Source organism: Pseudonaja textilis, chromosome 3, assembly GCF_049901715.1.
Source record: "Pseudonaja textilis isolate UNSWEBS1 chromosome 3, rPseTex1.2, whole genome shotgun sequence".
In the NCBI taxonomy this organism is placed as follows: domain Eukaryota; kingdom Metazoa; phylum Chordata; class Lepidosauria; order Squamata; family Elapidae; genus Pseudonaja; species Pseudonaja textilis.
Genome location: NC_141992.1, coordinates 58,535,947 through 58,551,694, shown reverse-complemented (window position 1 = coordinate 58,551,694; position 15,748 = coordinate 58,535,947). Strand labels below are relative to the sequence as shown.

Here is a 15,748-nt window from a genome sequence, read left to right as displayed (position 1 = left end):
TCATTTCTCAAATGGAAATACATTTCTATCCAACTCAGATTCCTTAATCCATCTGCCATCTTTTGAATGTCCAGAAACAACCTCTTCTTATTAGTATGGATGTTTGTATAACCCTACTCTTATGAGAGTAATTGAATTTTATCTGATTTTTGCAATGGGTATTCAGATGTAAAGCCCATGTTAGAGCATTTTATAAAGGCTCTTTGGGGTCAATTTGGGACACTTTTCATGTTCCTTTTTCATATTTACTTTCAATAAATGTTCACATGCTTCATTCTTGTTCATACTTCATTCTTCAGATTAAAATATTGATTTTTTTTATTATATCAAATATAAAACGTGAATCAAACATTCAAGAAGATGAATCAAGAGCAGTTGTTAATATTCTTCAGGTCAGAAATATTCTTCAAGCCAATAAGAGTTTGAAAATCTTCCTTTTTCTGACTACCTTGTTTTTCTCTCTCTTTCTCTTTCTTACTTTGAGAGAATTTCTGACATCTATAGAAAGTGTGGCTGGTTCTAAAAATGGGTTTCCCATTGCAAAGTCTGAGCTTTCTTTGTGATCTTGGAGTCAGAGCTTGCAAAAATCCTACCATTCCTCTCAAGGATTAAATTACTTGCAATTTAAGTTGGAAATAACTACTCCTGAAATTATTTATGAGTTGAGTTACTGCTTTTAGCAGTGATAAACAGTTGGTTGCTCGGATTTCACCAGTGAACTACCAGGGGAGGGACACCGTCTGTCAACACTTCATAATAGAAATAAACAATATCACATATTTTACCCTGATGCAGTTGTACAGAAACAAGAAAAAGAAATGAAGTGACATGTTGAAAAAGCAAGTAATAACACATGAGACTCCTACTTTTTATGTCAAAAAGTTACTTTAATAAATTATTCTATCAAATATAGGCAAATATATTCAAAAAAATTCTATGATGCTACTTTCTACTAAAGAGAGTCAGCCTGGTGTAGTGATTAAAAGCCCAGGGCTAGAAAACAAGAGACCATGAATTCTAGTCTGCCTTAGGTAAGAAGCCAACTGGGTGACCTGGAGCCAATCATTCTTACTCAGCTTTAGAAGGAAGCAATGGCTTCCAAATTTGTGCTAGGAAAACTTGTCCAGGAAGTTATCAAGAGTCAATAATGACTTAAAGGTATGTGTGTCCACCACACATATCCAAACACACACAGAGAGAGTGTGATATTATTGAGAATTTTAGGGTTACTAATTTGGACTAACAATGGTAAAATGCTATAGCCTCTTGAAAAGAGTAACCATCAAGCGCAGGAAATCAGGAGTCCAGACAGTTCAAGGTTTATTGTATACTAAAGCTCTCTACAAGAATCTGTACTGCGAATGGTCAAAGCAAATTGGCACTAGATAACAGTCAATGGAATTCAAGATAGCCTGGGCTTAGATCATGAATTTGTCTGACAATTCTACATAAAATGTGACTCAGAGACCATATCAAGGGCATTGGACAGAATGCAGGATTAAGATCAAAGAAAGGGGAGTGAACATAGCTCTGAGCTCACCATCTTGCAGATTTTGTAACCACCCCCACCTATTAACCATCTGATGTTTTACAACTATCTTGCTCCTGGAATAGAAATATCTATTTATCTCCAATTCATTTTTGCTGTAATTCCCCCAATCTGATATTATTAACAGACATGCTGATACCACCTCAGGTTTCCTAGGCACGGTCAAAGCATCCAGTGAATATTGACAAATTTAAAACATATTTGAACTGATTATACCAACACTTCGAAGTCAAGAAGAATATTTCAAATAATCACTACAGAGCAATTAAATTTAAATATTCTGGATATCACTCACAGTTTTCAATAGAACATTTTACTCCCTGTTTTGAAAGTGGAAGTTTATCATAAAGTTAAGTAGTCATGAGCATAGAACAAAATTCAGTCTATGAACCAGATGAGTCCTGGTGTTTCCAAGCATGACAGAAATAAATAAACACTTTTCAATAAAACCTAAAAGAGCTGATATTCTTTTGAATGTTCATTCTGCATGGACATGGTGCATAAAATATAAACCCAATTATATTTTTGAAAATCCTTTAAATTAAAACTACCATCCTCCAAAGATGATTTCTATTTAGCTAATGAAATCCTGGGTGGTCTATTTTTCTATACAAATTTCTTTAATAACTTATTTATCCAAATAATTTTTTTATTTGATATTAACATTGGAATACCTCTCAGTACATAAATGAATCCTGGAGTGATATTTGTTGAAATAACAATACTTTTACCTCACCAACTTAATGGAATTTTAACCAATCTATTGATATCCAAAACAACATTCTCTAAAACATGAAACATGTTTTAATTCCACACATTTAGTTCTTTTTAGGAATATAAAGTTTTATATACTTAATACACTATGTAGCTATCTGTGACATTCCTGACTCAAAATATGATCAACAGCTGGCCATTGCTATTTTCATTATTTGATCAAACCGTACTACTAAGCAGAAGATGTGTTTCATTGTGTTCTGTTCTGTTCTTTCGTTGCCCTAAAATTTTATATGACTAGAAACAGTTTACCAGCCCATACACTAAACGTTTGTTGCTTTACCTGGGTTTTTATTATTATTCTTATTTCCCTTTCTTCTAAAAATATTTAAAGCAAGTTATTTAGAAATAAAATATATTGTATTACTTCCTCTTTTGTCTATGTAATGAAAAAGTTCCAGGGTTCTAATTCTTAGCTGAATTGAAAAGAGATCACTAAAGGCTTGTGTTGTTTTGTAGTATTTTATTTACAGGTATGCAGGTTAAACATAGTGGTGACATGGTTTGAACACTTCAAGAGACAACTAAACCTATAATCACACACCACTTTTCTTGAGAGGAAATTTAGCCTACATTTTTTATTATTATTTCAAATCCTTTTATTGTGAGAAGGATGATGATACTTTTGGATAAAGCTTGAACTAATCCTAAACCATCAGCATATGAGTATTCTGCAGAAGAGAAATGACAACAACAATGATGGGAATTTAATAGTTTAACTCTGCTGAAATGTTATACGCCCTTAGCCTACCGTGATAGTTGGATTCAAAGAAAATTGATAGTAGAATTCATTACAATACTATTCAGGTATACATTAGTTTTCTCCAAGAGCTTGAAAAACAACAGTTGAAACTGAGATCCACTCAGCAGTTTGTACATGTTATGGGCAATAATTTAACCACTTATAATACAGTCTCATGTAGCATATGGCTTCCATGTATAATACAATACAGAGTTCCCCAACCTTTCCAGCTTTGAGAACTGGCACTGGGGGCAGGGGAGAGGCGATAGTTCATCTCATGCAAGGGAAAGATGCACGCGCACACATCCACTGCTTCAAGCAGCCTGGTTTTGAACAGTTCACAGCCCGGTAGTGGGCCGTGGGCCTGGAATCAGGGGCCCCTATTATAATAACAATGGCAATAGTACTTAGACTTATATACTGCTTTATAATGCTTTACAGCTCTCTCTAAGCAGTTTACAGTATCAGCGTATTGCCCCCAACAATTTGGGTCCTCATCTTGCTCACCTCGGAAGGATGGAAGGCTGAGTCAACCTTGAGCCTGGTGGGATTTGAACTGCCAAATTGTAGGCAGGTGGCCGCAGAAGTAGCTTTCAGTACTCCATTCTAACCACTGTGCCACAGAGGCTCAATAATGTTCTTCAGATATTACTATAAAAGGCTCTGCCTATCTTCCACTAGTGTTTTATGTATGATTTCACTCTCTACCAGAACATCGACAGTGTGCAAGATTTGATGTGTTCTGGTATCGTTTCTAAGGCATCCCAATAAGCTAAATCCCAATAGCCGAACAAGCTAGAAATGCTACTTCTTATGTCCCTTCAGCAAAAGTCCAAGTGGAGCAGTGGTGGGATTCAATTTTTTTTACTACCGGTTCTGTGGGCATGGCTTGGTGGACATGGCAGGGGAAGGATATTGTAAAATCTCCAGACAGAGACTTTATTTGCCAGTTCTCTGAACTCAATATTTCCGCTACCGGTTCCGCTACCGGTTCTCCAGAACTGGTCAGAACCAGCTGAATACCACCTCTGAAGTGGAGCCAATACATTCTAAACATTTCTGGCCTCAGGGCACTGTTGTAGTGCTTCCAGTTCTTATCAAGTCATTTCAGGAGGTGATGCTGAAACACATACTAGTCAGACTCAGTGCCATTCTCAATGACCTATGACGTAGCATCTCAAGTTCTTTCTCTCTCCTATAGGGTTTAAGATAGTGATGATATTGCTGGGAGGGACATAAGGATGAAGTGCTATCAGAATACTTATGATACAGTTTTGTTTTCTTCTTATCAGTTAATATCCAGCATATGGAGACTATGTTTTACCTGAAGATAGAATTAAAGAGCATCTGAGGCTTTAATTGATATAAAATATGGCATTGCATTGTGGATAGTAATCATATCACTGATATTGAAATGACTTCTTCAACTGAATTATTCTTCTCGCTCAATTCACAATGCTAATATTAATATTTAAAGCCCTAAGTAACTTAAGGCATGGGATTCTAAGTGATCTGTTGCAATATGCTGGTAAATTAAAATCTGCCTGTTCTACCTGTAACTGCTCGCCTGTATCAAACAAGGGTCACATGGGTCTTCATATGTGCCAACCTAAATCTGGGAACAATTCTTTAGAGCTGATCCCATTACCTCTCTGCTTTGAGATAGGATATCAAGGTGTTGTTTTGCAATATGCCTTTCAACCATGTAGTAGATTTTGATACAATTACAATTTTTGCATGGTTTTTAGTTGTATTAGCTTTGTTTATTATTAGCTGCTCTGAGTGATATTTTTTCTTTTTACTGGAAAGTCAGGATAAATGATATTGTTAATAATAAAAATAATAGTGTGAATACCCTCTTATTAGCAGAGTATTTGAAATGATATGGCTGCATGGAGTGTTGAGTTAGTCACATTTTTGTGAATTTCCCAGCAGAAATGACATGGACCTAAGAACCCCACCCCACCCCCACCCCCCACAAATCCTATACTATGCAAAGCAAGCCAATGAATAAATCTGTATTTTCTCTGTCTGATAGAAATGTTGCATTTGGAGAAATGGGTAGAATAATGATAAGGGTAGCCAATGTATCTTACCATTTTTTCTATCTTCATTGGAAGGGCTTTGTAATGAGCCCTGCCAGTATAAATGCAAGCTTGTAGTCATGACTATTTGCATAATATTTACACAAAGTGAGAGTGCAAATGAATGAGCACAATAGCTTACAATAAACACTGACAATTTGGTACTTTTCAGATGTCTTGGAATTTAGTCCCCATTAGTTCCAGACTACACGATTAATGCAAATGTAACTTTCTCAAGATCTAGTTCCATTCAATAGTCATTTAATTACATTATACCATGGCTAAATTATATTGTATCAAGAAAAAGAAATATTATGAATCCTTTCAAATGGGTGGTTCATCAGTCACAGATACTGTAAAAATGTTAACTTTTTGATTTTTAAGATTTCTTTTGTGGAGAATTGTATAAGCAGAGGAATTGCACAGTAAAACTTCTTCTAGAAGCAGCTCATGTCTTTTTTTTAAAGCTGGGCTCGAGTTATTCCTGTTTCTTAATTAAAGATAAATGTATCAAAATGTCCTGACAAGACATTTTGAGCATACACAATAACATTCTGATATCTTTCAGCTAGAGATGGATATCTCAGCCAATTATATGTGACCTTTTTAAAAATGCAAAACTTGAAGAAGGAACCAAAAAGTGCCAGTATTTTCTACAGAATGTGCTTCTTTCTATTTTACTCCACTTGATTAAGCTGGTCTGCAGTTAAATATGTAGCTGTGCTAATTGTTGGAATCTGGTAATTGAGACCAACAGGGACCAAGAATATAGACACTGCAGAGTAAAGGAGCTAAATGGTTGAAAACATCTGATTTGTTTTGAGGAAAACAATTGACCCTGTTCGCATAGGTCCTTTAATTTTGCAGAAAATGGCTTTGCTAGAATTGCGTATAGGAAGTTTGACTTTCAGTTGTGTGCAGATAATAGCTAGGCAAGGTCTCTCTCTCTCTTTTCTCTCTCTTCTTTTTATAGAATGTCAAAGACATTACTGGTGGACGCCTTTTGTAAATGAATTATCTGTTCCTCTCTTGAATAAGTTTACCCTTTAATTCTCTGTGTCTGTGAATGCGTACTAAGCAAGCAAAGACATTTGGAGACAATCTCCAGAGTCAGATAAAATATAAAACATTTTTTCAAAGCATCCTTCTTGCTTCCACCACACATATATTTATATGAGCTCAGATAAATGCATTCATCTGGACTGTTCACTATGCACAATGCAGAGCACTGTAGGGTTGTTAGAAAGGAGGGGCTGCCATGCAATAAGATGAATATATCACCTGAATGGCACCCTTGTGAACAAGAAATTTTTTTATTGAATTATTTTCCAGAATAGTCCTATTTTTTTAAAACTGTTGTACCAAAGTAAAGAACATTTGTATTGCTATATTGAACCTGATCCGTTGTGGAATGTTAATAACTTTTGACTTGATTCTAGTGATTTTTTACTTGATTGCAGTGGTTCTTATTAATGTCCTCTGCATCACTGTATCTGATTTGGGAAGTAGTATCCGATTCCACATCCTGAAAGTAACTCAAATTGGATTATAAACTGACAAATTATATGATGCTGGAAACCATCCTTATGATTGCTAGAATGAATGAGACCACAATGAATGTCAGATGTACAGTGTGATGAACAGGTGGTATTAAACTCATGTCTTCTTCTTGGGTGACCCTTAGGTATCTTGTTGGCAACTGGCAAGCAAAATGTAAGATGATTGATCTAATCTTTTTAGCTGTTGTTCTTAGCTTCTATAGTAAGGCAAGGCCAAATGTGCAGGGTTTCCATTAGCAAAGCAAGAAAGAACACTTTTACATTCAGTAAAAAAAAGGATTAATACATTTTAAAATGGGTATCTATGCTACATTTAGCGTAGAAACCTATCTAATTACACCATTGTGCTTCACAGAACATACTGTTATAGAGAATTTAGATTTGTATATTAACTATCCAGTTATTCGTGGGGGGGTATACCTGTAGCTGACAATTGTACCCTTCCCAAAAATATCTGAAATATATCACAGAGAGAATGATGTAAATTGAAGCAGATGAAATACTATTTGAAACTACCTCTGACAAGTCCAAGAGTATATATTGACACTTTCCAGCATATAATATACTGAAGTCAATTTTCAAAATGCTTCTTTAATAAAAACTATCAATATCAGTTCCCATTTGTGATTGCTGAGATTATTAATAGATCTTTATGCCACTCTCCTGGAGAACTTGGATCTGATAGAAAATTGACTATCCTGTAGTTTGGCTTTCATCATATATGAGTTCTGTGCTTTTACTGCAGATGCAATTTTAAAGTCACCTTTTGAAATTGAGTTGTTATGTTAATCCATCTTTTTCCCTTTTCCACTTTTGGCCACTGATGTAACATAGAGATATAAAACAGAACTATGACCTATTTTAGCAGTAAAAAAAAATCTGAGTTAGAGTGAGTAATTTTCTTCATTCAGCAAAAATTTTCAAAGCAAAATGCAAATAATAGATTGCTTATTAGGTCTCTGAGATTCATTCTTTCAAACTGCAGGAAAAGACAAGTACAAAATAATCCCTAATGTTTTTATGGAACTGTTTCTTATGAATCAATAAATGCCTTGATAAAAAGAAAAGGAAATGTATTTTCTTGAAAGGAGCCTTATAAATTAGCCTCCATAATTAGACCTAAACATTAAGCCCAGCTATAGAAGTTGTTTTGAATGGAGAATGTGTGAGGGAGTTTTAAAAATTTGATTTTATGTAATTTTGTGTACAGTATGTGAATGTACTATTTAAGATCTTTTATTGTACACATAGAAAAGAATAATCTAGACTAGAGGTCTCCAAACTTGGCAACTTTAAGACTTGTGGACTTCAACTCCCAGAATTCTCCAGCCAGCATAGAGGTCTTAAAGTTACCAAGTCTGGGGAGCCCTGATCTAGACAGTGATGGATTGAGATGTATAGAAATGATCACAAAATTATTCCATCTTGAGCCATTTGGGAAGAGGATTAAGAAACGGCCTCCTGCCTTACATTAATGACATGAAACACTGAAGCTGATGCAATATATGTAAATCAGATGACTTACATATAGCTATTTCTCCTGTCTATGGAGATTCTCAGTCATCCAGGTCATGATTGTCCCAAAAGTGCTTTTTCAAGAAACAACTGGATTTTCTGGTTTTTCTTTGAAGACATTTCACTTCTCATCCAAGAAGCTTCTTCAGCTCTGTATTTCCCCTGCCATATAAAAATTATGAAGTTTAATGGGAGTGCATGTTCATTACATGTACCTAGCTACATTGAGACATCGAAGATTCATCACAGTACAGTATATGCCAAAATGCATCTCCCATATGTTTCAAAAAGTTTCTACATGAAGCTGTCTAGAAGCTTTCTTTCCCAATATTTGCAGGTCACAGCGGGAATGCTCAACATCAAGAACTTTTCAGTGTAGATTGGGAACACTACACTTTTCAGTGTAGTGTTCCCAATCCCCAAGCAATGAAATAGGAAAATAAATAGGAGAATCACAATGCTGATTAGTTATTTGATTGGTATTTTTGCTTTATGACCCACTCAAATCCTTTTGGATAGCTTTGTCTATAAATCCAACAATAAATGAAATCTTTATTTTAGAAAAGAATGGCAGATCAGAGTTAAAGCATAACTGAGGATGTGCTTCATTGGCTTCTCAAACTGTTTTCTGTTATAACTGTTCATCGATTTAGGACATTTCCTGGGCAACAACACTGTTATTGATGTGCTGAGACAAGCAGGATTTGAAGTGGAGCACATACCTGCAGGACAACCAGTAGAAAAGTAAGCTTCATTGATCCTTTTTCATATGCTGATCTAACATTGTAATAAAAGTTTTTTCCTTTTCATGTCAATAAGCAACTTTGATTGACCAGAACTAGCATGAACAGAAAAATGGTTGTTATTTTTAATAAGCCATTGATAAGCCATATATAGCTTACTATATGAAGAAATTATTTGTTGATGGTTTTGTTCCTGTTTTCTTCTCTAAACAAGCCAGTTAATGCAGCTTATGTCTCTCCCTCTTAAATACAATCTTTATATATATATGCACTGGCACAAAGCCGAAAGCACCAGCCTGAGGATGGCAAGTGGGACCTCGCCGAAACGTTGCCAAGATATCTTAATCTTACATGGGAAAAGACCCGAACACACCGAGACATATATATGTGTGTGTGTGTATGGTATTCAGCTTTGTTCGGGTATTTTCCCACGTCATTGTAGTTGTGCTTTTAAAGTTGTAGCAACATTTCGGCAGAATCTCATCTGCCATCATCAGGCTTCTCTATTGTGTTCGTCTGTGAGTGAACAGAAGCCTGATGATGGCAGATGAGATTCTGCCGAAGTGTTGCTACAACTTTAAAAGCACAACTATAATGACGTGGGAAAATACCTGAACAAAGCTGAATACCAGATAGATAGAAGATAGATAGATAGATAGATAGATAGATAGATAGATAGATAGATAGATAGATAGATATAAAATCATAAAATAAAAGCCCAGATTAAATAACACCTTCAAAAGGTTCAATATGCCGGAATGAAAAGATTGTCAGATTGGAAATGTAACCAGACACCGGGGACATATTACCATATTTGATGGGCAAGTGTAAAAGCAACGAAATATTGGACAAAATATGTAAATGCTTGGACAAATGTTAAAACAACACATCGATTTTAAGCCAGAAATATTTTTGTTAGGTGTAATACCTGAAAAGTATGATAAAGGGAACCTATATTTAATACTACATGTCTTGACAGCAGCAAGAATTGTATTTGTGCAGTATTGGAAAAATGAGGAAACACCTACAGAGGATGATATAATTTAAAAAAATAGATTGTGCAGAAATGGATAGACCGACTCTAAAAAGAAAAGAAAAGCAAGATACAAAATATTTTTGAACAAGTTTTATAAATTGGATAGTATAGGTAGAGATTAGGAATGGGAAATGAATTACTATATAAAAATAATTGATCCAGGCAATATGCAGTTCACTAAGGACATATACATGTAATGTGAAAATATATAAATCAACTGTTTAAAAGAAAGATCGTTAGATCAAATGCAAATTCCAGAGAATGTATTTCATTGTTTGGGGCTCTCACAGATATTTTTTTTCCACATGCTTGATAAGCTGGCCTTTTAAAATGAGAGGGCATTTTGAAAAAGTCCTTATCCTAAGGACTTAATATTTAAACAGCTGCATAAAGAAGAGCACATGGATAGGAAGGCCTAGTTTAAATATTGCAAATTGCACTTGCAAATTAATTGATAAAACATGGAAGAGTGCCATGACAATAACATCTTTCCAAATGAAACTGTGCTATAAGCAATGTTTTGTTTTGTTTTCCTCAATATGGAAATAAATCCATAGGAGTAACATTAAAATACAAGGACAATATGGAAATAAATCCATAGGAGTAACATTAAAATACAAGAACAATATGGAAATAAATCTATAGGAGTAACATTAAAATACAAGAACAATATGGAAATAAATCTATAGGAGTAATGTTACATTAAAATACAAGGACAATGCCAACATGTACAATAGCTAAGCTAAAAATTGTAGGATATCTTACATTCCATGACCAACTTTGTAGAGATAGTAGCAAATATATCAAAAGAAAGAAATTCCTTAACTTCCATATTCAATTTTGATTTCTATATTCTTGTCTGCTCTGACTGCAGGTGTGAGCATTTGATAGAGAAAAAAATATCAGCACAAAGTCAACTTACATATTTTTTTCAAGATTAGTTTTCTCAGTGCCAAGTTCTTTTGAGTACAGATTATGTTGAAATATTTATATATATGGTTGATTGTAGAAGTGAAAATAACCCAATCCAAGTGACAATTCAGTTTAAACCTCAGCACACCTTATTATGCACAACATTTTATGCTATAAAATAATATACTCATTTTATTACCATTTGTGATTTGCTATCTTATTTTCTTCATAACATCAATTAGCTCTCCATTAATAAATAAAAGAAGTTGATCAATTATAACATTGAACTAAAATATATTTTAAAATACGATAGGAATGGTAAAATAAAGAAATATGAAGTGGCATAGCCTCTAACAGCAGAAAATTAAAAAGTAGGCTGAACAGATCTGAGAGATTACAGAAGAATTTTAATTGTTAAAACAAACTAGAGTTGTGGAAATAAAAAGGTGCTTATCTGATTTTAAAATTAGAGTTGAGGTAACGTCTTTAAAATTGCAGTCTACACTTGGTTGCATGCCAGCACTTCATCTGAAGAGAGCATCCAAGGACTTTTAAAACTCACAGATTTTCAAGACTACAATGAGGAACAACTGTCCGTGAAAGGCCTTAAGATCAAAGCCAATTATTTTGACTTTGATCCAATAAAGGACTTGGAATCACTGATTATATTGAAGCAATGCCATATGTTTATACTCAGGTAATCGTCAACTTACTGCCATTCACTTAGTGACAACACTGAAAAAAGTGTTTTATGGCTGTTTTTCACACTCATGACCCTTGCAGCATCCCCATGGTCACATGATCAAAATTCAGATGCTGGGCAACTGGTTCAGACTTATGACCGTTTCTATGTCCCAGGGTCATGTGATCCCCTTTTTCTTCCTTCTCACAAGCAAAATCAATGGACAAGCCAGATTCACTTAACAACCATGTTACTAACTTAACAACTGCAGTGATTCACTTAAGAACTCTGGCAAGAAAGATTGTAAAATGGAACAATGCTCACTTAACAACCATCTTGCTTAGCAACAGAAATTTTGGGCTTAAGTCAAGGACTATCTGTAATCTTCCAGTCCCAGCTAACATTTCAACCAATTAAACTTTCTAGACCAGGGGTCTCTAACCTTGGCAACTTTAAGACTTGTGGACTTCAATTCCCACTTCAACTCCGAAAATTCCAGCTTCGCTGACTGATGAATTCTGGGAGTTGAAGTCCACAAGTCTTAAAGTTGCCAAGGTTGGAGACCCCTGGTCTAGACCATTTTTAAAAGCAGTTCTATGTCTATGTGTACTTCAGGAGTCCAGCAACTGTAGCTGTTGCAGTATGTTTCCAGGGAATGTCAGTCCCTCAAAAAGATTTCAGTAAAGTAGATTGGAATTGGTTTACACTGTTTTCTTTCACATTGCACTTCTGCTTTGTAGATGGAACTCTTCAGTCTTCATTGATGTTCCTCTGAAATCAAGTGATGCTACACTTTGTACTATCCCAAGTGGTTACAGAGGTTTCAAGTGGTATCATGCGCCTATAGAGAATGCCAGCTTATCTACAGAAGTCTGTAGCTTGTTTGTAGTCACTCCTATCTGCCCTGCACTCATTCCCTCCACCACCACCTCAATATAATGAGCCCATCAGTCTAGGAAGCTTCATATATTTAATTAAATGGTTTCCAAAGCTAATCTGTTTAAAGTGAACCACAATGATTCAGAATGTGCTGAAATCATTTTAATTACTCATGAAAGCTATTGAAAACCCACAATGCACTATTTCTAATTTCCTGTCTTTACCTGAACTATTTCACAGCCTTTGGCTGGATTCAGATATGGTATTATGCCATATTTCTTTTAAATGAAAATTTTAATTTAAGCATTAGCCACCAATCTGACCAATGTGGTTTAGCCAACATTCCATGGTTAAAAATTCTAGGTTTATAATTATATCTGAATGGAGCAATGCAGAGAGTGGTAAACCACTGTCCACAGAGATTTTTTTCAGGCTCAGAGCAAATGTTTGATCCAATATATGACATATTATTGTAATAAAATCAATTGATACCCAATAGCGCTGATAGTTTGGGCACTGAGTGGATAATGTGGGTGAAAACAGCTTAAAATACTTGGGAAGCATCGTCTCAAATAATAGGTTTTGAACAAAGAAGTTCTGTGTGATTTTTAATGTAGACCAATAGTTGTGCCTTTTAAAACAAGGGCAAATGCAGTCCTCCTGATAATTTGACCAATGTTATTTTGGATCCTAGTTCAGAAGGAGTACAATAGAACTGAGGGAGTATATTTCGATTGACTGGTTCTAGTCAAACAAGAGCACAGCTACACTTTGTACTAGCTGTAGTTTCTAAATTGTCCACAAGGCAAGATTAATATAAAGCAGAGGTGGTATTTAGCAGGTTCTGACCAGTTCTGGAGAATCGGTAGTGGACATTTTGAGTAGTTCAGAGAACTGGCAAATACCACCTCTGACTGGAGATTTTACAGTATCTTCCCCTGCCACGCTGACCAAGCCACGCCCACAGAACTGGTAGTAAAGAAAAATGAATCCTACCATTGATATAAAAGTTATGTTTGACTCAAAATGATAGGTAAATTAGGGAAAATTCATAAAGCCATGCCTTCTACAAGTATAACTTTTTCTTTCAGTTACAGAGTTGAATGTTGGAAAGCTACAAAGTAAGAACTTGGGGTTCTGTATTGAAGGAATAGCCCTTTCTGGAACTGGTTGCACAAGTGGCCAGACTATTTTACGACCAAAGAATTTACACTTTGTCAGGTTGAAAAGATATAACTTACTGCTGACAACATAGTTTCAATTTGTGGATCATTTATATACATTTTTATAGCCACCCAGTCAGTACATGGCTCAGTGATGATGGCCTCCATCATCAACTAACAGTAGTAAATTTCATACCAAGCACATAATAGAAAAACATAAAAACATAAACCAAAACTGAGACATATGCACACAAAGCACCAAGACAAACGCATTCAGTGGAACCTATCACACCCAGACTTGATGTCTGGGGACAAAAAAACAAACCAACCATGTTTTTAATGCCTTTTAAAAGACAAGGCTTTATGGGGACCAGCCAAATCTCAGGAACAATGCTATTCCAAAGGATAGAGTAATAACAGATTATCTCATCACATTTGCCTAAATGACAGGATTCAGAACATGCCATCTCTCTTAGATCTTACTGAATATGCAAAAGTAATTGAAAACAGAGAATCCCACAATATTCAGATATATAGATAGATAGATAGATAGATAGATAGATAGATAGATAGATAGATAGATAGATAGATAGATAGATAGATAGTGAGGCGGTCTAGAGATGGAGCTCTTGCCTCACAATCAGGAGACTGTGAGTTCAATCTTAGATAGGGGCAGATATTTCTCTCTCTGAGCACACTGAGAATATATCTGCACCAAAAATAACCTCCTCATTGGTGACAGGAAGGGCATCTAGCCAGTAAACACTCAGCTCCATTCAGTTGCCCAGACTTCACCTTGCAAGGAATTATGGGGTCATTAAAAAAGGATGATTATGATGAAAAGACAGACAGACAGACATCATATAGTGTTAACTCTTAGTTGTAGATTTTTTTTTTCTAGGAGTATCATATATGTTTCCAGTAGCCCTTCATTCTTCCAACAGTACATCTATCACAACTGTAACTGAGCCCATCCACTTTACTTCTGGTCTTCCTATTCTCTTTCTCTATCTTTGTTAATATTACAGCATTTCTAGAGAGCTAGGTCTTGCCATAATTAGAACTCTGGGTTCAGTTGTTCAGTGATTGATTTGTTTGTTTTCTTGTCTATCGTGGTATTGTCCAACACTAAAGTTCAAAAGCATCAATGCTCTTTTTATCCTGCTTCTTCAAAGTCCTTTATCTAAATATGTAAGTATAGATACATATACATCCATTCAAATCTATAAATCTATAAAAACACCTGGTAGTTCTATTCAAGTTCAAGACTGTTGTATTTTGTGTAGAAGTTGGCTAGCCATATCATTATTATATCCAATGTAATTAATTTTTACTTGTTCCTGAATATTGCAGGGATCAAAGCACAAAAGTGCAGAATAATTACATATTAAACTTATAGGTTGACCCTAATACACTATGGTTTAAGTGGCTGCTTTATATTTCTTGTCCATTTCTCATCTAATAAGGTAATGCAGCTCAGGATATATTTACAAAACTGCAGTAAATTAGTATTTTCAAAGACAAAGCAAAACATATCTACTCAAAGGAAACAGAGCGAAGCCCACGCAATTCACAATTTGTGTCAAATTATGTTGAAAAGAATTCCCTATGTATACATATAGTCTCAAAATAACACTTTTGGAAGCGTGAGTTCATGGCAATAAAAAGAATTTCTCAGTGTAATAGAAACTGCCCTCTCTTTAAAAAAAAGAAGAGAAAAAAAATCTTGCTATCAAAATAAAAATTATACTTCTATCAAGGAATGCTGGAAGTGGCCCAGTATCTATGGAAGATAATGGCTTTGAAATAGTATCTTAAAGTTCATTATTTATTATCTAAATACAATGCTTATATTGTCGATATTTGAATGTAAGTGAAGAAAGAACTCATTACTGGTAGTCCTCAAGTTAGTTCTGGTCAGTTGAGTCCAGAATTTTGGTTGTTAAGTGGTGGTTATTAAGTGGGTCATGTCCAATTTTACAAGCTGTTTTAATAATTCTTAAGGGAATCACTTCAATTGACTCCTGTGGTCATTAAGTGAGTTTGACATCTCCCATTGCTTCTCAGAAGATGCCTGGGAAAGTCACAAATAATGGTCACATGAATGCAG

At 35.1% G+C, this 15,748-nt stretch overlaps 1 protein-coding gene across 1 annotated transcript in view; it reads left to right on the top strand.

The window, feature by feature from the left end:
- TRABD2B (TraB domain containing 2B) overlaps positions 1 to 15,748 on the top strand; it is a 234,857-nt gene that overhangs the window by 210,562 nt on the left and 8,547 nt on the right. Inside the window, exon 5 of the mRNA XM_087928677.1 lies at positions 8,877 to 8,967. Coding sequence (XP_087784803.1) covers positions 8,877 to 8,967 — 91 coding nt within the window. The remainder of the gene's footprint in view (positions 1 to 8,876; positions 8,968 to 15,748) is intronic.